This window comes from Mauremys mutica, chromosome 3 (assembly GCF_020497125.1).
Source record: "Mauremys mutica isolate MM-2020 ecotype Southern chromosome 3, ASM2049712v1, whole genome shotgun sequence".
Taxonomy (NCBI): Eukaryota; Metazoa; Chordata; order Testudines; family Geoemydidae; genus Mauremys; species Mauremys mutica.
Window position 1 is genome coordinate 162274630 of NC_059074.1, and position 25409 is coordinate 162300038.

General features: G+C 40.4%; 1 protein-coding gene and 1 pseudogene across 1 annotated transcript in view; one reads left to right on the forward strand and one right to left on the reverse strand.

Annotated features, from left to right (window-relative positions):
- Positions 1-6300: 6300 nt before the first annotated feature.
- Positions 6301-25409, reverse strand: part of RRP15 (ribosomal RNA processing 15 homolog) — a 41403-nt gene continuing 22294 nt past the window's right edge. The window contains exon 5 of the mRNA XM_045008798.1: positions 6301-6888. Coding sequence (XP_044864733.1) covers positions 6739-6888 — 150 coding nt within the window. The 3' untranslated portion in view covers positions 6301-6738. The remainder of the gene's footprint in view (positions 6889-25409) is intronic.
- Positions 13164-13459, forward strand: LOC123365828 (annotated as a pseudogene).

Consider the following 25409-nt stretch of genomic DNA (forward strand, 5'->3'; position numbering starts at 1 on the left):
ATCACTGGAACTCATCTACCAGTACTGTATGCTAGCATGACGTAGGAAGGATACAAATCATCCCTTGTATTTGGTATGGCACTGTACGGGAGGCCAAAAATTGAGTTCTGTGACCCTATAAAGGAAAACATTTTGTCTCCTGGACCACGTCTAGATTATGTGCGTTGTACCCAATCCTGCAGAATGTTTCAACACCCACTCAAACCAATAAGTCTGCGGGTGCCGTGTATCTACTAGCATGAAGCCTTTAGCTTTATGTGTGTTATACAGACATCCAATCATCTTTTACCTCACAGAGAACAAACTTTAAAGGAACTTGATTTTAAAAGGACACAGCCAGTAGGTTGAATTTCCTATTTGATCTACCTAAAAACTGTTACAATCCAGTGAGGAATGTTCTTCACATACTAAATACATTTCACTTAATTTATTTTTTAATCCTTCATTTTGGCACCAAAAACTTAAAAACAAAAAAATCCCCAGGCAATTAAATAATACCACAGAAAACTAACCGTGTAAGAAAGACTATACTTCTCTTGAGCTGATGTGGAGATGACAAACAGGTGTGGAGTTGGCAGGTTCACACATGATCCTGCAAGGTGCTGCAATGGGAGAGACGGGTGCCTTGCAAGAACTGGCACCTTCGCTACCCAAAGCTCCATGACTGAATTTCCATGTATTACTTCACTGTTGTCTGTTTTAAAATATTATTTGATTGTGTACTTACACTCTGTGGGTCTGACACACTGTACTGGCACGGTTAAGAGACCTGAATGTATCTAAGAATCAGACCCTATGGGCTTAAGTCACTAGCATTAGCACGGTCCTACTGTGATATGATGCTAATCAATAGCACCACTTGCAAGCTACTAGCCTAAAGGAATTTTCTGAAACTACATGTTTTATAAAGAAATATTCAGTCATGTGCCTGCAAAATAAAAAGCAGCACAGAGATTAACAGGGTGTTACTGAATTTTTCATTCCGTCTTAAAAAAATGTATTATACAAAGCATACCAGGCACACTTTGAATGTTATTAACATCTTGCTGTTACATAGTGTCTTTTATCCTTGAATCTAAAAGCACTTTAGAAATATTTATTAAGGCTCTGATCATGGAAAAGCTCTGCACAGGTGCAGGGGATCTGCCCATGTGTCCCTGATAACAGAATGGGGAAAGCTCTTGTCTCTAAAAATTCCTTGGAGGTGTTTGGGAAGGTCACTTAATCAGTGGCAGAGTTGTGAATAAAAGCTAGAATTCCTGGATCCTCATGCCTTGTTCTAAAACCTAGTCTGCTCTTTTCTAATAGATTATGTAACATATACATGTTTTACATGTATTTTGCATCTACATAGCATACAAAAAAAAGGAATTACTTCTCTCATGTAAAGAAATGACTTTATAAGACATGTGTTAACTAAAATTCATTATGTGGTTAGAGGCATGGATATGCCAGGCAATAATCAGTAACATTCATTTAATTAATGACACTAAATCTCCTGCCCATCCCAGGCAAGATTATGGCAAAGGAAATACTTCAGAAACCTTCAAATTAAGAACTGCACTGTCTCTCTTCAGATGGGGATAACAGAATTGCAGTTGACAAGGAGATAAACTCACTCACCAAATTAACTACATCAGTCACACGTCATATTAAAATGTCATTTATAAGATAGCTTATAACAGGTTAACAGATGTTTTTAACGTATGTTACAGATTCAGATAGGTCTAGATGTTGTTTACAACCATGGTATATAACCATCGACAACTGATGTGCTTGTAACCATCTATGACACACACTACACATGTTTGTAACATGCTTATAACATCTATTGATTATGTATTAACCATTATAAATGGAATCTTAATATCAAATGCAACCAGTGCACCTCTCCTTTAAAGTTATTAGGGCTGTAAGCCTGCAAAGACTTATGTATGCAATTTACCCCTCGGGTGTAAGTTTTTGCAGGATGCAGACCTATTTAGCAATTTTACAATCAATAGAAATGCTGAAAATAGAACTTTAAGATTATTACTGAAAAGCTGCATGCTGGTGCATGAGAATCTCTGCCATTCATTGGAGTGAGGGAAGAGGCTATTGGTCATCTCACTGGAATGGATGAACTATGAAACTATAACTAAATATTGTTGATTTATCAGAAGATTTCCAAAAGCACCTAAAGGATTTAAAATCCCATTGAAAGTCATGTGATGCTAAATCCCTTAGGAGCTTTTGAAAAGATCCCCTTTAAACTTATTAAAGCATTTGGCAGCACACAAGTTATATAGGTGTTAGGGTGACTGAACTCACTCTAAAGATTGAAATGTTGCACGAGGATAAAAGCAAGTATTCTATTTAGTGTTGAAGTTGCACATTTTGAGTCAAGCTCTGTTCAGTCAATGTGTACCCAAAGATAAGAACGATAAGAAACAATTGCCTTTGAAAGCAAACACCTGTTGTAAGACAGCTCAGAAATCTGGCCCGTACCCCCTCATTCCCCAAATGTAATCTTTGCTACAGTATTTGCCCTGTGGTATTATTTATCATCTTATTCAGAACATTCTGCTTCAGGCATCTCCTGTATATGAGAAAGCAGGGGAGTGAAGTCACCAGGTTTTCAACTGCCTTCTTGGAAAACCACCATTCACAATCCTCCCATCTACTGCAGAATCCAGGACCCATTTAATAAAAGTTAAGGGTTTGTCCTTCTAACCACCAAAGAGCTAGATTTGAGATGGCTACTGCCTTCCTCCCTGGTGGTGACTGCAGAGATAGCTCAAGAGACTTGGAGGTCATGCAGCTATACAGGTCAGCCTGTTATAGGAACACCACCCTGCCCAGAACAGTTTCATTCCTTCTAAAAAGAAATCCCCTTTCCACTAGGAAACAGCCAGGGCCCCCAATCAGCAGCTTCCTACTAAGGGAATGCTTGGTTCACGTTATTCATCTTGGTCAGAACATACAACTTCAGAAGGGAGATGATCCTCAGCCCCGAACCACGAGATCACCAGCCAGAGAGAGGCAGGAGCTCTCCTCACTCAAGCGGCCATGGCAGGGAAGTTCCCAGAGCCTCTCTGTGCCCCAGTAAAATTAGTACAGAATATAAAACAGACCCCAAGAACACCCCACCAAAAGTTCTCCTACAGGGGCAGACCCAAAGCACAGCTAGGGGAAGATGGTCCTTTCCACACAGAAAGAGAAGCCAAAGGGGATCCAAAGATGAAGGCAAATTTAACCAACAGATTAAGGTGAACTGCTCCTCTCCCCAATGAAAATGTATCGTCTGCAATCCATGCAGCAAAGAATCATTTTCCAGATGTGCATATTATGGAGCCTACTTGGTGCTTTGCACATCTGGAACCAGCCCTAGGTGTCTTTATTTCTATGGATGTAAAAAGACACCATATAATAGTAAGTAGGATCATGAACTCCTCCCTTCAGGCAGTAGCACAGCTCTTCTGAAGCCTGGAAACTCATGGGAGCAGGAGACAGCTTGAGAACCAAGTTCTGCTTTCTCTGCAATAGTAAAGGAAGAGAGCACTGCTAGAGAGAGTAGGTTGAATGACTCTGTGGGAAAGGGGTAGGGCTGGGAGTCAGCAGCCGGGGGTTCTAGCTCTGTCTCTTCCACACTATTCCAGAGGTGTTGAGCATCTACTGAACCCACGGTTCTGATCATCCTTCCCCTCTTGTGAAAGGAAATCAGTCTCAGAGTTGCTCCTATACAACAGGAATCTACTTTTACTACACATTTAAATCCTCAGTTTAAAACCACAATACCAAATTATAAGGCAGGATTTGTGTTCATGGAAATGGTTCGGGTGCAGAGAAGGTAGAAGGCAGTTGGGTTAAGCTAAGTGGACCATTTCTGTGCCTTGAAATAAGTTTCAGAATTGCTTTGGATGGAGAAGGTAGTGGTGGGAGGAAGAGATTTGTTTTTGATGAAATATTACAATATTTGCATGTCCCCCAAACACTTTTCCCCCCAAGAAATCTATTGACCAGCAAAGTTGCAGGATTGAAGTTCACATATACGTCCTTCACTGAAAGCTAGACAATAATGCTGTCAACAGTGTAGCAATTCAAACAGCGCACGGACGTGCTGATGCTTTGTAGATTTCGGTCCAAGTAAAGCACCTATTTAAGACTAATTTAAAAACAATCAGCGCTCAGATTTAGATTTTAATTATTCATCAGCATATTGTATGCAACCCAAAGGAAAAAGCATGGAGGCTTTATAGGGTGAGAGGGTTGGTTAGGCAGTCTGTGAAGTAGAACATAAAAAAGGTCGGAGTTATGAATGTTAAGGGATTTGAAAGGCAATACATGTGGCCTACACACACAACACTCAGGTGCTGATGTGCGATCTAAAATTATAGCTTTTAAGACGTTCTCTTTTATGTATAATCTCTCCGTATTTTTCTTAAAAACATTTATAAATGGCCACTCAATGCTTTGGTCACTTACAACTTTACTGCAAAAACCTAAGTGCATACAAACAAGTTCTGAAAACTTAAAAGATTATGGAAATGTTTGCTAAAAATCATTTTATAAAATTTAGTCATTTCAAAATATACTATTGTTTCTCAAACAACTTTCTGGTAGGAAAAATCACCTTTTTAAAGTAGTTGATCTCAATGAGTCACTGGTCAGAGCCAGATACTGCTGATATCAAACAGGACTTACATGGTGGATGCAAGTCAGTACCAGGCCTTAAGATCTAACCACAGAGAAAATTCAAATCAGCATCATCAACTCTTTGTTCAGTAAGGCTATAGATTTAAGGCTGTCCATGAAGATTTTACTCATAAAGTAACTAAACTCTGCAGAAACCAAGAAATGTGATGTGAGACTATAATGGTACTTTATAAGATTCAAACGATATTACCTTATTTTAAAAATATTTGTTTACAGTGAAATAATGAGATGCCAATTATACTAATTTAATAACTATACAGATGTCAAATCCTCAGAAGTTGGGATAAATGTACATCAAACTTTTGTGGTTTTGCCACTCTATATTTTGAGTACATGCCTTCATTTGTGATAATAATCATGAGGCCACAAGCTAATGTCTCCTTAGATATCTAATACACTTAACACTCAAACCAGTTTGAAAACGTAAACATTTCTGCTGTTAGCTTCAAGTTCTCCTCAAATAATTATGCTACAATATATACCAGATGCATGAACAGGCTACAGTGTAACAGAACTACTGCCAGTTCTTAGGGGCTGAGTTTATGAATTAGATATGTATATGATATTTACATGGTATAATATATACAAATCCCTCCAGTCATCTTATTTAAGAAATTTAAATCCAATTTAACATTTGTAGTTTGTCTCTATTACATCAATGAAGTCCTTTATATTTTCATTTAGATGCTGAATAAGGGAATACTTAAAATATTTTTTTAAATTAGTGAAGATAGTCCTTAGTGCCCTGCATATAATAAGATACAAAGGTGCATGAGAAATCCATAGCAGCAGACTCAGGAATACTTGGCAGTGTAACAACTTCCAGATCATCACAAAGTGGTTTAAAATATCAATGAATTATGCCTTAAAACCCATGAAGTATTATTATCTTCATTTTACAATTGGGGAACTGAGGTACTGACCTACACAAGATCTCACAGCAAGCCTATGGATGGGCGGAGAGAGAATTCAATCCTCTGGTTCTTACTTTTCTTCCTTATCCACAAAACTATCCCTTCTTTACATGTATATGTACTGTACCCATTGTACCTTAAGGACTGGATTACCAACGGGGTAAATTGGTTAGGTCCAATGATGAACTCCAGCTGAGAATCTGCCCCTCATACTAAAAGCAATTCAGAGCAGTGACTATTCCTTGACACAATTCAACACCATACAGACAGCACTTTATAAAACCATTATTTAATCAAGCTGTACAGTTGTCACAGCAATTATGCCATGGACCTCGCAGGTGAGGTTCCTTTCTGAATGTGGAACATTCAAATCTCAACATTGCCCTCCCCCAAGTTTTATTTATTGTAAAAAAATAAAATAAAAAGTGAGAGCCCCTTTCCTCTCCCACCAGTCTCGTACTGAGATTAACTTAAGACTTGCAAAAAAATAAAGGGAAAATATAAAGAGATGACATCAGTCATAAGGCTCAGTTTCTTTTTTTAAATTAAGTTTCTATAATTGTTTCCCACGAAATCAATGCTCAGAGACCAGTACTATGACACTAGTGGTTAGCTTTCTTTATTATCTACAAAATCTTTCTTGGCCAAAGGACCGCAGACTCTACAAGAGACCAGTAACTTTACAAGGTGATGGAATTTTTATGTTTATTGTAAGTCATTTCTTTTACAAATTGCTGACACCTTTTCAAGGTGCAACCTAGCTTTGGAAAGGCAGGCACAATAATACGTCAATAGCCATGACCAATGTATTCACTTTTAATGACCTTGGCAAAACATATCTTTCATTGGGCAGGTGCCACTATTTTGACTGTACAAAATGTTTTGGAAATATGTTGAAAATTATACATGTTTTGGAAAATATTTCAGGATTTCAGTATAGGGAGTGAAGTTTTGGTAAATAAAAGTTCGAAGCAAATGAGGAAAGAAGCCACACCCAAACCTAAGGAAGTCTTTGCTTTCCTTAAAATAGGCATTGCTACAATCCCCAAAAGCTGTGCATTCACAGAATGTAGAGCTTTTTATTCAAGTAAACTAACGTTTTATCTTGAATGTTCTTTTATTTCCTCCATCAGTCACTTTCACTATCCTGCCTTAGTCCATCTTGTCCAGTGGTGCTTTCCCTGTCACTCTCTTTATCCCAGTCTTTCATAGATGCTCCCATCATGAAATCGTCACGGAGTATGTTCCATGCTGGCTCTTCATCAGGTTTCACTTCACCCTGATTAGGATAAAACCAAAACCAAAAAGGTGAATGAGGAAATCAGACAGTCTGAAGGATTCTGATCCTCCACAATACCCGCTCCCACTCCCCAAACCCATATTTACAATGTATGCAAAGACACAGACAAACTGAGGGCTGACTTCATTTGCTTTCAGTGCAAACAAGCATGCAAGTGAATTATAAAAAACTTGACAGCAATAAAAGAAATATGGAAACAAAACAATTATTTTTCATGGACTAAACACAGTCAACCCTGGGCATGGCTTCTTTTAGTAAAATCATTTTTGGCAATCAAAATGGACTCATGATATCATTTATTAACCCCCAGGTGCTGCTTCATTAGAACATTTTTGGCACATTTCTGCAATACAAATATGGATTTAATAAAAGCTTTGTAAAAAACAAATTTAACATTTAACATATTTTGTGATTTGTGAACCAAATCCCCTTTATGTGGGTTATTATTGCCTCACTACCTGGGCCTGCATATGGTACAAAGATGCTTCCAAAAGAAATGGAAATTTGATCTATGGTCAGCAAGCCAACAGCACCTTGATTCCAAATTTGCTTCTGCATGAAAATAGTTTAACTGAGGCAATATTTAAAAGGCTCAGGGGTTAATAAAAAGAAGGGTGATAAAGAGTTTTGGTTAGCTTATCATTTAATGTATTGGGAGGCAGCAGATCTCCAAAGATTATGTGGTAAAACACAGATGGTGCAACAGCACCACCCTGTGGAAATAATTTAAGCAACACAGTTTATACAAATTTGTACCTATAACCTATTATTGAAGATAATCACTCAAAACTGTTCCATGTACTAGAGTGGGAGTTTAGTGATCTAAGCTTCCGGTGTGAAATATTTCAAGGAACAACATGGCTCAATATCTGCTTGGAGTAATGGTGTAACATGCAGTTTACCATTGAAGGGTTATTGAGATGAGATTGTACAGACAAACATAAAAAGTAGGGGTTTTCCCTGCTGTCCCTGGCTAAAAATATCTTCTCCCCCTGCACTGCTATCACTGACTAGTAAACAGTCACCCCCTCAGCGCTTGCATTTCCATGATGCTGTATGGTGTGTACAGAGCGTAAACATAACATTGTGGTAACGTGCTTTGGGATACGGCAGGATTAATAATATCTTCTTAAACGAATCTTGTCACAAGGAATTAATTGAAATGAGAATACTATGAGATAAACACCTTGACGGTTGTTGCTCTGCCTACTACACATAGTCAGTCTCTTCAAATTTATGCATGCTTTTCCCTTGTTCTAGTGCATTTCTAGATGAACACAATATGCATAAGCCTACTTTCATGTGATCTCAGGGAGAGAGCAAATGGAGATTATAAGGATTTAGTGCCCTGGGAAAAAGAGACTGGAGAACTCAGGTCAGTTAGTAAAGAGCAAACATATAAAAAGACTAGCAAGAAAGCATTTCTGCATAATGAATACAAGTTATGGGAACAGAAATCTGTCCCAGAAAGAGCGAGATCTTTAAGCTAATGGATGTCAAAAACCAGAAGCATTCATCTAGAATTACAACTTGTCCTGTACTTGTATTAAAAAGATGCCTCTCATAAGACTGGTTATTTTATTATTTCACACCTATCTCAAAATAGTTTCCTAAAGCCCAATCCAGAAAAAAGTGCCCTCTGCAGCTGCTGCTTGGACGCCTTATGGCCTTTACATCTTCTTCCACAACTTCCTATTCCAAGGAGTAGTTCTCCCATCTCTAGCCACCACAGAATCTTCTCTGATTCCACCTACTCTTATGGCAACTGGCCTCCAGAGAAGTTGATTAACTCCACAGAGGGCTTGGCTACACAAAGAAGTTGCACCACAGTAACTACATTGCAGTATGGAATCGGTAACACCTGCTTCCCCCACAGCATGGGCTCAGTTATCGGTATAAATTATTCCCATATGGGAAGGGGAATAGGCCCCTTTATCCCAGCATAACTAGGGATTGTACTAGGTATAACTAGATCAGTAAAAGAAACACCCCTCCTGAACAGTTATACTAGTACAAAAAGTGTGTGCAGACCAGATCTGACATGACCTCCACCTACTGCAATGTTCGTCTACATTAGACTTTTTCACCTTGCCTTAATGATTTCCAATTAACACATTGGTAAAGGCTAATTTGGATATTTCACAAATGTCTGTTCCAGGATACAAACATTGATGAACTCTGGGTAATAAAAGTCTCAAGTAGCCATACCAAGAGTCTCTTTTGTCTGCATGCAGGGTGGGCTCCTCTACGGCTGCTTGCAGAAGAGCTCTGCCCAGAAGACAGAGTGGTGTTCGCCTTTGGCCGATAGCCAGAATGCACAAGAACAGTTTAAAAAGAAAATTGTTGCCGAGATAATTTGGGGCTTGACTGGGCCCCAGCTGTTTTATATCTCATCATCTACCCTGTCAGGGAAGAGAGGCTAAAATGATAAAAGAAAACACTCACAAAACCTTCTTTGCTAAACCCATTTAATAATCACCACAGTCTGGATCTAGCACTGAAGTAAAACTCTAAATACTCAACTGAAAAAATCCAGCTTGTTTTTCCAATAAGCTGCTTTTGCTAAAGAAAAATGCAAGAGAAAACGATTACTACATTTTAATCCACATGGTGCGTTTAAAAAGATAAAGGCAAGAGGCAGCAGCAGTGAGTTCTAGGGGATTAGAGCAAAGGGCTAGGAATGAGAAAAGCCTGCATTCAAATCCAGTATCATCTGACCTTCAGCAAGCCAGTGGGCCTCCTTTTGGCTCAGCCAACTGAACGGCAACACCTGGGTGAAAACAGGACTTCAACAAAAACCAGATGCTGAACTTCAGTATAGCTACCATCTCTTGTGTGAATGAATTACTTGTAAAGTTTGATTAGAGACTTGCGCAAGCATTAACTAAAGAGTTAGAAAGCGGCAGCAGGTCTCAATCTGGAAGATGAATATTTACTTTCAGGTGGTTTATCAATTTTAAATATATTACCACTAGGAGAAAACCCACGTTCATCCCACTTAATGGTGGGGCACTTCTACCGCAGGAAGGAAAAAGCGAAGGGGTCAATGAAGACTGAAGAAAATACAAGACTGACCTATTTGCTGTTGTAATATCAAACAAACAAAATTAAGTCCTAGGAAAATGTGCAGTAAATCTGCATATAATTAGCAGTTAGTTCAAGTTTAATTTCATCACATGCTTTATCGACGCAAGAATGTTCACGTCTTAGGGATTTTAATACCATAATCTAGTTTCATCGAAGTAAAAACAAACTGATTCTTGGCACTTGCCAAGTAAACTAGCTTTCATTCCACATGATTGCTTTGAGCTTTCTCTCAGCTGTTCGTCCACATCTTCCAGATTTTACTACGGTATTGAAGTCCCTTCTGAACATCCCCAAATGAAAACAAAAAACTATGTGTAAACATTAGCGTGTAGTGCTACACAAAAGGACTGTTTTGGAAAGGCAAGAGTAAAGCGCCAAGGGCGTCACATCTGTAGAGCAAACTGTTCTTCGAACAGGTTATGACATTCAAGAGACTAGAACAATGTGTATATATACAGTAATACATTTGAAGGATCGCTGTTTCCTAGTGATGTTCAAGTTATTTTGTTTTACTCCACAGTTTCAACAGGGGCCCAATTATCACTTTAAAAGATGGAAGAGGCTGGAGAACATGTCATATATGGCTTCTTATATTTTCACCAATAATATTCAGAAGTATTGCATGGATTAATTGATAAAGGCAATCTAATCCACAGCATCTCTTGGAAACTTGCTTGTTTGCACAACACAGGCACATTATAAAAGATATTGGACATGCAAACAAGATAAATGTTCACACTGGCTTGAAGCGTTGAGAATACATCTGGGCAGCCAACACCACACTGGACACAAGCTAAGTCAGCAGTTCTTAGTGCAGTGGGATGACCTCTATCTCACCAGAGCACCCAGACTAACCCTGTTCTGTTCCCAAAACCAGATGTGTTTCTGTACCAGGACAGCAGCTGCACTTATGGTCAACTGAAAAACACTAAAAGACAGCCAACCCCCTCCACATCTTTCCTAGAGCCTCTCATCCATGAGCACACTACTAGTGTGGATCCAACCAAACTGGTCTGGCATGGGTACGCTTTGCAGAGAGGATGCTCCACCTAGGCTAGGCTAAGTCTGAGGGAATGCCCACACAAACCTCTACAACAGCACGGCTGCAGTGCAGCAGCTGAGTCACTGTAGCACTTCAGTGTAGATGCTACCTAGGCCAACAGGAAGGGTTCTCCCATCAGCGAAGTTAATCCACCGCCCCGAGAGGCAGTAGCTAGGTTGATGGAAGAATTCTTCTGTCGACCCAGCACTGTTAACACGTGGGGTTAGGGCAGCACGTCTCTCAGGGGTGTGGATTTTTCACACTGGAGGGACACAGCTATGCTGACATAAGTTCCCAGCGTGGACCAGCTGTGAGTGCCGATCACCTGAGCTCAGACTCACCCACAGTGAGCTGAATCTTGCCAGCCAAGTCTTGAAAAATGAGTAAAGTCAGGGTCCAAAAGCCTAGGAGGACATAATCATTAATGGATGTCATTCCGTACAGCACAACACAGCAATATGGCCTTGGCATCTAATTTTTGGGGGTGTCGTGGGGCCAGTGCAGTAACAAGCTCCGTGCAGTCTCCATGCCACCACAGCAGGGATCTGTATATTTGTGATGAAGTAATTTTGGAATTTAGAACTGAGCATCCCTCTCTGCTTTTAGCCGTTGTTTTTACTGCCTGTACCAATACATGTTATGTAACTCGCTCTTGGCAAACACAATTAGAATAACTAGTGTGCCAGAAACTACGTGTAAGTGAATGAGGAAAGCACAGTCATTCAACTGATACAGTATTTTTAAAGGCAAAAGAAAGGAAAGATTCTAAACCTTGTAGGATGAGACAACGTCAGCAAAAGTATAGTTTTTGGTGGGAGTGAACTTCCGTAGTGAGAACCCATGACAGAGTAAGAATATTGGTTCTACTCCCTGCTCTTCCACTAACTCATATTGAAACTTTTGGTAAGTCACTTAACTTCTATCTGCCTCAGTGTCCCCATCTGCAAAAACAATAACCTCTCTCACATGGAAGTTGTGAGGCTGTGTGTGTAAAGCAGGGGTGGGCAACCAGCAGCCTACAGGGGTGCGGAGGCTTGGGGCTTCCCCCCACGGTGGGGCGAGCCGGCACTCATGGCTCCAGCCCCATCGTGTGTGTGTGTGTGAGAGCGTGCGCAGAGGCTCGGGGCTTCGCGTGTGCGGGGTTGGAGCCACGAGCTCCGGAAGCCCCAAGCGCTCCCCCACCCCACCCCACCCCACCCGCCCAGTAGGTGAGTTGAACGTGTGTAGCCTGCCATTAATTTTTTCGGTGGGTCAATGGCCCCGACACAAAAAAGGTTCCCCACTCCTGGTGTAAAGTACATTGATACCCTTATCTGGAAGTGTAGAACATTAACAGGCATTTTGCAAGCCTGGGAATTATAACCAACATACTCGGTTTCCCTTGCCTTCACTTTATACTCAAAGATGAACTACCAGACACTGCACTGACATCACTCTCACGTCACCTTTCACCTACAGTAAGTGTTTATTTGTACCTGTCAAGGAAGGAATTTCTAATATAAACATTTTTAAGCAACAGCTTTACGTCTAGAGATTTTTTTTTTTACATTTTTGTCTTAAAGCGTAATTAATTCAAACTACATCTCCAATTGCACCCATTAAGATCAAGACAGCAGTCTGAAAGCTCGAAACATAGGCGACACTGACTGCCATGAAAGAACTGTGAAATGTAATTTACAAAAGTAATTTGATACATTTGACATTTCTGAATCCACTACTGGAATTAGCTATCTGACCATAGTTTGTGTTGTCTGGGGTCCTGGTAGAATAGGAGTGCTGGAGAGAAGCTTGTAAATAATTTTCTACCCGGCCAGCTCAGCGCCTACCTTCCAGACTCGGACCCGCTCCTCTGCCGCCACTGGTGGAGTGTCGACGCGGACTAGCCGGTCCGGCAGGGAGGCTACCGCCCACGAGACCTCGCCTCCCTCCTCCTCCAAGGCCGGTGCCACTGAGGCCTCCACCTCCCAGGCCGGGGCCGGCTTTGGCTCTCAGGACACTCCTGAAGTTTCCCTTTTGGAGGCTGGGAGCGTCTCCGAGGCCTGTGCTTCTCAAGGCGGGGCGGGCAATTCCAAATCTCAGCGAGAGTGGGGAAGCAGCCGGCGAGGTGAACGCCGTCGCTAGCACCATGCTGGACGTATTCGGCTCCATCCCCACCCAGATGGACTACCAGGGTCAAAAACTAGCAGAACAGATTTTTCGAAGGATCATTCTTGTTTCTCCAGTAATTGGTTTTATCTATGGCTACATCACTGAGCAGTTCAATTGGGCTGTCTAGATAGTTATGGCTGGGTTTGCTTTATCGTGCCTGCTAACACTCCCTCCATGGCCTATGTACCGCCGCAATGGCTCCCTGTCCAAGAGTCGGGAACAGAAGATAAGAAGCCATCAGAGAGAGGACTGAAAAGGCATACTCAAAGTTGAAGAATATGAACCCTCATGATGTAACATTAGAGAATTTTGCTTCATTAAAGGTTTTTATGATGATTAAAAAAAAACTAGAAAAACAATCAATAACTAGCATTTATTATTTAAATAGTATTTAGTTGTGGCGAAGCTTTCCTGGTTAATCGGTATTTGCATACACACTCCACAGTAACCACCATCATGAATGGCACTCTGTTGGCAGTGTAAAACAGGCAAAATTTTGAATGGCAAAGGAGACTGGAACTTCTCTTTTCCCCCCTAAGAGTAACTGCTCCTGGACAGGAACGAGGGACATCAACAGTTCCGTGTGGGAAAGTCTGCACTGACACTACCTGTGCCATGTTGCTTAATACATACAAAGAAAGCCCTATGTTTTAGGAAAATTAAGGTTGCAAAGTCAAGCACTCTAAAGTCAGGCAATGCCAGTACTATGGTTGTCTATGCCAGTGCTTCTCAAAGTCGGGCCGCCGCTTGTTCAGGGAAAGCACCTGGCAGTCCGGCCCAGTTTGTTTAACTGCCTCATCCGCAGGTCCAGCCGATTGCAGCTCCCACTGGCCATGGTTCGCCGCTCCAGGCCAATGGGGGCTGCGGGAAGCGGCGTGGGCTGAGGGATGTGCTGGCCGCCCTTCCCGCAGCCCCCATTGGCCTGCAGCAGCAAACCGCGGCCAGTGGGAGCCGCGATCGGCCAAACCTGAGGACGCGGCAGGTAAACAAACCGGCCCGGATCGCAAGGGGCTTTCCCTGAACAAGCGGAGGACCAGCTTTGAGAAGCACTGGTCTATGCAATCTTAACTTGTACCAACGCACCACAGTCTTATGCAACATCACATAGAAAGTATGTGGTAGAATCAGAAATCACGTTGCCTTTACCACTGAAGAACACTGTTCTTTTCTTACAACCCTCTGCCTCATTCACTGTCCAGATTGTGCAATGAATGAAGCAGGCATCCCACTGGAACAAGTAATGATCATATAATTCAAGACTATCGTAATGCATATGCACAAACTGGTCAAAGTGAGGTTTCAGAGGCAACCTTAATTCTGGTGTTTCCTAATTTCTGAGTCCTTGACTCTGCAGCTACAACATTCCTTTAAACACAAATTTGTTTTTGGTTATTTTAAGGTTTTAACCCTCTCCCCCCCCCACACACACAAAAACAAACAAAACAAACAGAAAACTGAGGAAATTCCCTTATATGGAACCCCTTTCTGGGTCTACATTAGCAGAGTTGGAACCCAGGACCTTTAAATTACAGTAAAAAAAAAACCCTTCCACTTCAGCTAAAGGAGTGCCTGAAGAAGCAGTAGAGCATTAACCTCTATATGGACCAGTCACTTGAGGGGAACACGACACATTTTGCTAGATAGCAGTAGAAGGTTGGAAATTATAAATACTGGGATCCACTCCTGGCTCTAGTGAACGGGTCTAGCAGTTAACAACAGCCCACCTAAGCATATAAATCCAGGCCAGCTGTTTTGAAAAGCCATGTGTGGACGAGTGGATAAGGCTTGGGTAGCTATAGCGGAGATCATATTCTATTATACGCTCTGTTCAAAGTGACCTTGTGTGGCATCTCAGTTACCCCATCTGTAAAATGCGAGGAATTAGAACTACCTGACTTTCAAGAGAGGGATGTGAGACTTTGCTCAACACGAAGAGATGTAAGTACATGGAATTATGAACACCAATAAGTAGAAGATCTGAGAGTATGGCCTGGTCTACACTAGAAAATTAGGGCAGCATAACAACATTGCTTGGGGTGTGAAAAATCCCCACCCCTGAATGGCGTAGCTAAGTCGACCTACATCCCCGTATAGACAGCACTAGGTGGACGGAAGAATTCTTCCACCCACCTAGCTACCATCTCTCCGAGAGGTGGATTACCTCTGCCGACAAAAGAATGCCTCCCGTCGGCATAGGTAGTGTCTATACCAAAGTGCTGCTGCTGTAGCATTTTAAGTATAGACAAGCCCTAGAATTCCTCTCTTCTTGACTCCTGGCACAGCACTCCTTCCCTTAAGCAAAAAGGGCTGGCTGATGCTGCCGTTTCTGTGTAGAAGTCAAACTCTGGGGTAGGCGAGTATGCCCCATGTGGATAGAATGTTCAGTGATTTTAGCAGCCAATTCGAATAAGCTCTACTGAACAAGTGCAAATGGTGATTTTCAGATGCTTGTAACTTGGGATAAATCGGGTGGACTTCTAAGGAAATAATAAAAGGCACTTCTGACTCTGACAACAATTTCCCTGCTAAATTTCAAGTTCCTGCTCCCAACGTCTAAAGTGCTAAAGCTCTTCAAAGCCACAGTTGGAAACATTTTTTTTAACATTGCCAATACTATCTACTCTTTCTAACCTTATTCTCTGGAATAGCTAAGATTTTTCACTGAAGCTTTAAAAAAATTCTCCTGAGGCAGAGAACATGTAAGGAAAATTGCAGCCCAAACAGTTAAAAATTGGCAATATAAGAAGCGATTGAAAACAGAGGCTTATAATGGAAAAATATTGGTGTTGATACCAACTTCATCTATAATAAAGCATCATAAATATGCCTGATTCGGAACAGACACAGAAGTAACATCCTTGTTCTGAAGACTTTATAAACTATGTTTTATGTTATTCTGTCCTGTTAGCATCTTGGACTCTCAATCTGGCAACTTTCACAAACACTCCCTTCACACAAAAATTGTCGTAACAGGGTAAATTACAATTACATTCTCTGAACAACACACTTCATATTCATTTGGCTTAGGAAAGTATTTTAAAGTGAAAGCTTGTAGAACATGCCGATTGTACAACAGGTGCCTGTTCTGCTCCAGGGTAATTTCACAAACACTTACTCCTAATGATAAGCATGTCATTCAACACACATTCACACTTCCCCTGGACTTCAAGTTAGAGTGACTAAATTGAAATGCAACTGAATATTTGAGATAGATCTATGCTGTTGACTTTAGGAGCAATACACAATCTCATTTATTCACAGCTCTACCCAGGCTGTGTAGGCTAAAATCTACAAGGCCATTTCCAGTTAACAACCATTACAATCAATTGTTTACAGCATATGGATTCCAGATGTTAATATTCAAACTTCTACATGGGGAAAACATTGGAGTTACTGCACAGAGGGGCAAACTGGGCTCAACAAACATTGATTTGAATTTTGGGCACAACTGGAAGAGCAATCCACAGTTCAGCAATCTGAGTGAGTAATCCCCCTATCCCTACATCCTTTTCTTGGGTTTATTGTGAAGGTGGATGTGTGAATGAGAAGGAATGCTTGGGTTGGCATGCACAGAGGTTTGAATACACGCTAACCTAATAAAGCCCAAAATTGAATTACGTAAATTCTGAAAATAAACATTCACCTGGGCTTTAGTGAAAAAAAGAAATTAACAGCAACCTCATTCTCTAATACCATTACTTAACACTTGACTGTAAAGAGATGTAACAGAAGTCGTTTATATTTTAAGCTATTTACATGGGGAAAAAAAAAGAGAGCTTTGTTTAGTCCTGGTAAAAGAAACCCAATGAGTTTCAAGAGCATTTGTACCACAAGATGTAAAAGACATTAAAAGAAAAAAAATAGAGTTAGGAGGGGCCTGGTTTTTGGCTGGAAATTTTGGTGCTTTGCAGAGTTTGGGGCATTCCATTTCTGATAGCAGCCATCTGGGAATTCTTTCCGTTGCAAGAAGAATTTTACCACATGCTGCTGCAAGACAACATACAGACATGTTGGCAAAGAGATTCACATATACCTGTTGAAAGTAGTGGGGAAAGATATGGGAGTATTATAACTAGGAGCTGCCCAGGAAAAAACATAAATTTGGGTTCCGGATTATACTATGCACAATATACGTGTGTTTTGGAAAGCATATGACTTTTAAAAGGAACATAATCAACATGAAATCTAATCAGTTATTAAAAAAAGCATTCAAAGCAGTTTCAGGTAATAAACCTTCTGAAAATTCGTGATTTTACAGTCACTTTTCCTATTTTAAACATGGTTTTCTCCCCTGTATTGCTGTTTAAAACCCCCACACAAACTTGCTGTAATGAGGAAGGGAAGGTACTATGAAAAGAAGAAGGGGGAGCAGATATTGTGAAACTGACTATATGCAAAGTTAGTAAAATATATGCTAAACAAATTGGACAGGTGCTGTTCTCTCAATTTCTTTCAATTACAGTCATTTTAGGTGTTACATGGAACAATACTGGATAAAAAGAATTAAGAAGTGTTCTTTAAGCTGATACCCCTTTAAATTATATTTTTAGGTTGAATATTCTTGTCATTCTCATTTCTTCCATGACAAACCATTTTACTTACAAACACAATAGCCCACAAGACATTTGAAAGCTGTCTAGCAAAATGTAATCAGGCTCTTTTTATATTAATCTCATGTACCCAATGCAGAAACACCTGAAAACAAGCCTGATTTAGTGAAATGCAATGTGGTATTTTATAGGTATATAAGATGCATTACAGATATAAGAGGTATCACAGTTCCTATTTTCTGTTAATATTTTAAACTAATGCTCTGTGAGATAGAGTAACATACTAATGAAACTGCTGTGTACTCCAGTGTCATGGGATCAAATGATATCGGATTATAGTGACAGCTAAAATCAGGCCAGAATTAGAGTTCAAGGACGAACACTGAACCCAAACTTTATACAGCATCCCCCATGTGACCTCCCAATGCACAGATTGCTGCATAAAAATAGATCCAGGGGTGGGGGAATGCAGAGTAAAAAGGGGTCCTGGTCCATGTCTGGAGCTTCCAGTCGCTACCATATACAAATAATACGTATTATTGCTTTTAAAATTAAATCTTATCTAGATAAACATTCTAGAGTCAGATTAGAATTTTGTCATATGTTTTGTCAAACGTTGTGCAATTCAAGCAGCATCGGACTGGTTTGGGTGCCAAGAAATTTCTGGAAACTCTAAGGTACGGGCTTTGTATGAAAAAGGAAGTCAGCCAGGAACACAGTCAAAAAGAGCATTATCCAGATCCAACAGAGAGTAAACACACAAGCTGCAGAGTTTCAGACAATTTGAGGGTGATGAATTTAACCAGTGGAAATTAAAGTAATCTAAAAGTTTAAAAAACAAAAACAAACCTAAGTTAAGTTAATGTGTAGAGACTATTAGGGCATATAGTGCAGGGTTTCTCAAACTGGGGTCGCAGCTTGGGTAGGGAAAACCCCTGGCGGGCCAGGCCAGTTTGTTTACCTGCCCCATCCGCAGGTCCGGCCGATCATGGCTCCCACTGGCCGCGGATCGCTGCTCCGGTCACGGCTCTCACTGGCCACAGATCGCTGCTCCCATTGGCCCGGAGCAGCGATCTGCGGCCAGTGGGAGCCGTGATCAGCCAGACCTGCGGACAGGACAGGTAAACAAACCGTCCCGGCCCGCAAGGGGCTTTCCCTACACAAGCGGCGACCCCAGTTTGAGAAACCCTGGTATAGTAGTTTCCATTCCCTATGAAGATGACAAATTAATAACTTTAATCATCAAAACATTACATCTAAGATATTCACCGCTTGAAATGGTGGCTGTTGGAAATGGAGGATCTACTCCCAAAGTGAGAATATTGCACAGATTGAAGGCCTCATCCAACTACCAGTGAAGTCCACATGAGTTTTTCCACTGATTTCAACAGGAGCGAGATCAGGAGCTGACCAAGCATATCAGTTCTGCAGTGAAAACTCTGAACGGTCAGACAGATATTTGTAAAAACAGACAAAAAATACCTTTCATATCCGAGGGAGCTCAAATTGTAAGGCAAGCAATCTGTCTCGCAGAGGAACTGAAAATTTGACTGAAATTCATAACTCTGATAACACAAGTTAGTTGTTAAATTTGAATGGCTACAGCTTTAATGATCATAGCTCAGTTAGGTTAGAAATAGTCCAATCATCATTTAGAAATTAGATCTCTTTTAAAAATGCCGTTCCCATAGTACATTTTTTCCCCAAAAGTGAATTAATGTTAAATCTGAAGAGTTTTACTATAAATACGAATGTTTAATGCTGGGGGAGGGGAACCCAAAGAAACACTAAAACCTCTCTGCAAATGATAATCAAATACCAACTGCCATTCTTATCAAGGCTGATCAATAAACACAAAAGAGTCAATCCCAGACACACTTGCTAAATAGATGAAGACTAAAACAATGATAGTTCCTTTGGCATTTCAGGTCACGAAGTGACCTGACAAAGCAATCAAATGGGTCCAGGCCTGGAAAAGGTCCTCCTTTCCGATCACCAGTCCAGGGCAAATGCTTAAGTTTATAGATCCTGAAATGAGATTACTGGTCTACCAAAGTTATAAATTGTTGGAATTTCAAGAGTGAAGATCACCCAATTTATTGTTTCAAATTTTTTGTTAGTGAATAACTTGGAAACTTCTTGATAGCTGTGCAAATCTTTTCCACCCAAAACCCCCATCTGGTCCCTCCTCCTACACGTAGCTTTGGCAGGATGTGTTGAAGGTCTGCAAATTGAGGCCTTTTTGAACTATCACTGTAGTTTTTTCTCCCAACAAAGCTTGTCCATCTATTTCAGTCCTATGCTGCTGCTATCATCATAAAAGCAGTCAGTGCCTCCACCTTCAGGAGTTACAAATGCTAAGTTAAGTGGAAAATATGGGACTTTTTCAGATGATGCACAGTACTCATTTTAGCTTTTACAATCCTCAAGATGGCAACCATTAAAATCAGCTTGGAATGGAAATGTAGAAAAAATGAAAGATTAACAGTATCATGAATTTTTCAAGGTTCACAATTCGAAAACAACCAGATTTCTAAATAATTAAGTATGTCTAACCCTGGTGTTTTGTAAGATAATGGGCCTTAACACTGGCATCAAGCAGAAGTGCTATTTTTGCAATGGTCCAGCATCTAACACAGCAAGCCTTTTTAATCCCAGGCACATAGCTAATAAAAACAAGTCTCCTTTTAAGAAAAGCGTCTGGCTAGTGCAGGACTTTAAATTTCAAATTAACTGCATTCCTTTTAAACAAATCAGTCAGTTTTTAGAAACAAGTTAGAAGTTTCAGGCACTACCCCTTGTCCCGGAATCCCCCACTTATCTATCTGAGACTATACCCCCTACTTATTCTACCCATTAACACAGAATGGGAGTGCCGCACATATCTTCAGTGTATTTATCCTCAGAACACACCTGCGAAGTAGGAATTATCCATTATTATCCCCGTTTTACGAAGAGGGAACAGAGGCACAGTGAGACTGTGTGACTTACTCAAGGTCACACAGGAAGTCTGGAGCAGAACAAGGAATTTAACCCTGAACTTCTGAGTTCCAGGCTACCACCCCAGGCAGTGGACCATCCTTCCTCTCTTTTGTTGCCACCAATTGTTCCACTCTTCCACCCCATTCTCATGGGTTTATAATTTTTTTTGTTGGGGGGAGGGGGGATTCTTTCTTGTGTGGGTCTTTTACTCTGCAAAGAGGGGAAAGCCAACTGGCTATTAAGGGGGAAATAAAACTGACTATACAAAGAATAGTGTCACATAGAATCATAGAAGATTAGGGTTGGAAGGGACTTCAGAAGGTCACCTAGTCCAACCCCCTGCTCAAAGCAGGACCAATCCCCAGACAGATTTTACCCCAGTTCCCTAAATGGCCCCCTCAAGGACTGAACTCACAACCCTGGGTTTAGCAGGCCAATGCTCAAACCACTGAGATATCCCTCCCCACCAAAATGCTCAAACAAACTGGAAAAGGGTTAATTGCTCTCTAATCTTTCAGCTAAAAACATCTTTGGTGTTTTCTGTAACCACAGTTGTTTTAAAAAAGATCTCAATTATGTGATTTCTTTTTTAATCGCCAGTGTCCTTTCAGAAACCATCATTAAAAATTAGTCAAATTCTTTGATGAAAGAAAAAGTTTAGCTCAGTCTTCCAACTGTTCTTCCAATTCATACGGCAGAGCTCATCCATTTACCCACATAAATAAACAAAGAGTAGGTGCACAGAGAAGTCATACTTACAAAAGAGCATTTATGTATTATGGTAAATAGAAATCAGAACACATCACACCGAAAAAAACTAAGTAATACAGAGCTGAGGAAATTGCTCCCCAAGATAATCTGTGAAAGACAGCACTCAGATGGGGTAAATCAAACTAGTTCAGATAAAAGACCTACACTAAATCTTCAGTTATTTCCAGAACAAAATCTTTCTATAAAAGGTTCTGAAGTGTTTATATATATTCCTCTCTACGTACATTGTCCTGCCAATAACTGCTATGAACAAAGACAGAAACCTCTCAAGGAAAGTCTGCTTTTGGGAAAATTTCAGATCAATATTGCAGAAGTGAATCCTTCATGCAAGTAGCCCAACTTTCGTTTTTTGACCGAAATTAAATCTATACTCCAAACTTTTTGAGATTTGCTTACCGCTAGAGTTTGGGCCAGTATGTTGAACTTTCTTGGCTTTAAACTGATTCAGTGATAAAAGCATATAAGCAGTGACCAGAAAAACTGAATTACCAATTGGAGTTTAGCCAATGGTCAGAAGATCATTTGATGCAATCAAAGAGAAGGTGCTATTTGACAGTTTAGAAAGTCTGTAAACAAACATAACTGAAAGAATTGGAATTCAGAAAGGGACAGTCAAACGTCCTAAAAAGGACCTGGAGAACTAACCATGATCTCAGTGATTAATCCACAAAGGAACAAATTTCTGCTACCCCATACAACAAATAAGGAACGTTGGGGGAAAAAAGGGTCCAAATTAAAAGGACAAGCTTCAACTAAGTCAATCATGACATCATGAGCTATTAAAGCCACAGCCAAAACAACTAGACATCCAATTTGAGTTCTTCAAGACATATTTCCCATTAAAATAGCTTTGGAGATCATAGTTTGAGAGTTCAATAAAGCAGTCTTAATAGGATTAGACATTTTGGATGTCTATGCATTGTGCATTTACAGAAGATCAAAAGAAGATGTATACCGCAAATTGTTCAAATGTAACCCCTCCCAGTGACTGTTTTAGACACAAATTCATTGAAAACTAGCTTGGCAGCAACATCTGGGAAAATAAAGTAACATTGGAGCCCCCTTTGCATTACTAATGAACATGTATCAGGGCACGTAATTCTCAAATACTTTATTTTTATATTATGGGTGGAGCTGATAGCACTGCCTATAGTTAAAGTTGCCCAACATTACCCATTATAAGACGATGTTTTCAGTTGCTTATAACTTTGCCAAACAAACCCTTTGAGCTGAAATTTTCTATGCTAGGTGTCTCCCAAAAAAATCCAATTTGAAGCAAAGTTTCAGTTAAAACAGTTCTGCTATTATTGAGAGTGAGATTAGAGAAAAATGCCTGATAATATTGCCCATGATAAAAAAAATTCTTACAACCACCTTGTTAAGAAGCTCAGACTCCCTCGTGCTTTGGAGCAGGGACTTGTAATTTGCCAGGGGGTCACCTTGATGCCAAAGATTTGCCTTTTGATGTTCTCATGAAGATTCATTCTAATTTGGCCAAGTTCTAAACCTCTGGAAAAAAAAAATCTCAGTTTGCACATGCTAAGTAGAGACTTGTTAAAGTTTGGCAGATAAAAATTCCAAATAGTCGGTCTTCACTGATCATGCTCTGATCCCTCACAGCTCTCACATGAGATCAGACTGCACAGGTACCATCCCCACAAGGCAACTAATTAAGCATGCTCAATCCCATGCAGGACTTTCCCTCCAATTCCTTCTCCCAGCAGCTGGGGTCATTTTGGTGTTAGGAATCAGAACTGAGAGCAAGGAGACTCTCATACTCTCAATGCTCCCCCTGTTGGTGCCCAGGCAGCACAGAGAGGAAGAAATCGCTTGACTGTAATGCAGAGGGGAGGGAGGAGCAGGAGCCAGGAAGGGGAAAAAGATAGCAGAAAGGGGGTGGGGACAGTGTAACCAGTAGAACACATGCTCCTCCAGAATCTGGAACTGAACTCAGGATGCTGAGTCTCAACATTCCTTTGTTGTCTAGCAAATAGTTATAAAACTAAGTTTGTCTCTCCCCCTGTCTAGTGGCTGGTTCACACAGAAGAATACGGCCTTCTACTGCTGCCAATTACTCTATTTGCTCAAGCGCCAGACAACTGTACTATGGATGTAAATATCCCAATCTTGCCAATAACCCAAGGTGGAGATCACGGTCTGACATGATAGAATTTCGTTTTTTTCCAGTTTGCTTAAAACATTTTTATGAAATTACACACAAAGAAAACCTACCTTAAAAGATCAAGCACTCAGAAGTTCGGAAATGCCAGAATTAAGGTTGCACAGGCACACAACCTGAATTCAGCCCCATTGTTCTTATGCATTATAATACAGTATTTAATTATATGATCACATTCCATTGTAACAAAAACCTAGACTAAAAATATAAGTGAGCTTCAAACATGATCCAGCAGGTGGGCTAGCAAAAATAAAAGATATGTACAGCTAGAGAAATTGATACAAATAAAAGGATTTATACAATAACCTAAACTAAAATTAATATGGAAAAATCCTCACATGTTGACACTGGGACCATCACTATGGCCTAGGATGGTGAGAGAGATTTTCAGTTTACTGCAGGAGTTTGCCAAACCAGATTACTCCAGGTTTGCTGCAGCTGGGCTAAAGGGGACTGTTTAATGCCTGGACAAGTTGCATACTCTGTAACTTTACCTGAATATTAAACACTCTAAAATGTAGGTGCATTCCTCCAAAAAAGCAATGGTTTACTACGTTACAGTATTGGACTTTACTGTGGTATTTCCTACCTGAAGTATAAGAAATAGTGTCAATACCACACTAAAGTCAAACACTCAATGTGTTAACTCCTGTTATTTTTTAAGTGGCATCCACTGTACACTGTTATCTCCTCTCAAAATACTAGTCTTTTGCAATAAATTCTTGCTGCTGTCATTCCTGACATTACGTTGCAGAAAATCCAGCCAAATTATTTGTTCCCAACTAATTCCTATCACTTTGGATTTATATTTAAAGTGCTTTCTGTAACAGCAGCGTACTACATGCTGACAGTTACGGTATGCTCACGACACTCGCAGAAAACTGCCAGTGGCTGTAGCACTGAAAACAAATGCCAGTACGAACATCCGCAGCAGTGATCTGGCACCATACTCTACTCTGCAATATTTTTGCCTTCTTGTTGCAACAAGCAACTGCTTTTTAAAGGTCAAAACAGGTTTCAAGCGACCCCAGATTGTTAGCAGAGTTCTAGGCCTTCATCAACACTCATAAGAACGGCTATACTAGGTCAAACCAAAGGTCCATCTAGCCCAGTATCCTGTCTTCTGACAGTGGCCAATCCCATGTGCCCCAGAGGGAAGGAACAGAACAGGTAATCCAACAAGTGATTCATCCCATTGCCCATTCCCAGCTTCTGGCAAACAGAGGCTAGGGACACCATCCCTGCCCATCCTGGATAATAGCCATTGATAGATCTATCCTCCATGAATTTATCTCGTTCTTTTTTTAACCCTGTTATGATCCTCCTGATCCTACTTGACCCAAAAAGCCCTAGAGATTCTTGCGATTTCAACAAGTTGTCTGGATGTGGAGCTTATTTTAATATCTGTACCCTCAGGACCCTGAACAAGGCAATGTGACTTGACAAAGCTCATAAAAGGTATGTAACTAAACAAAAACAACCAAAAAAATATCCCCAAAACAAAACAAAAAATGAAACAAAAATTTTTGCACCTATTTAAAAAATATTTGACTTTTCACCCGAAAAATGTTTTTCTATTGTGTCATGTGATTTTGTTTTCCTCAAACCTGATTAGAAAAACAACCAACCCAAAATACTGCATCTCCTGGGGCCCATGATACAACTCCAGACCAAGGACTTAGAATTACACTTAGGGCCAAAAGGTGGCTGAAAATAGCACCTTAGTTTTTCAATTTTTTGT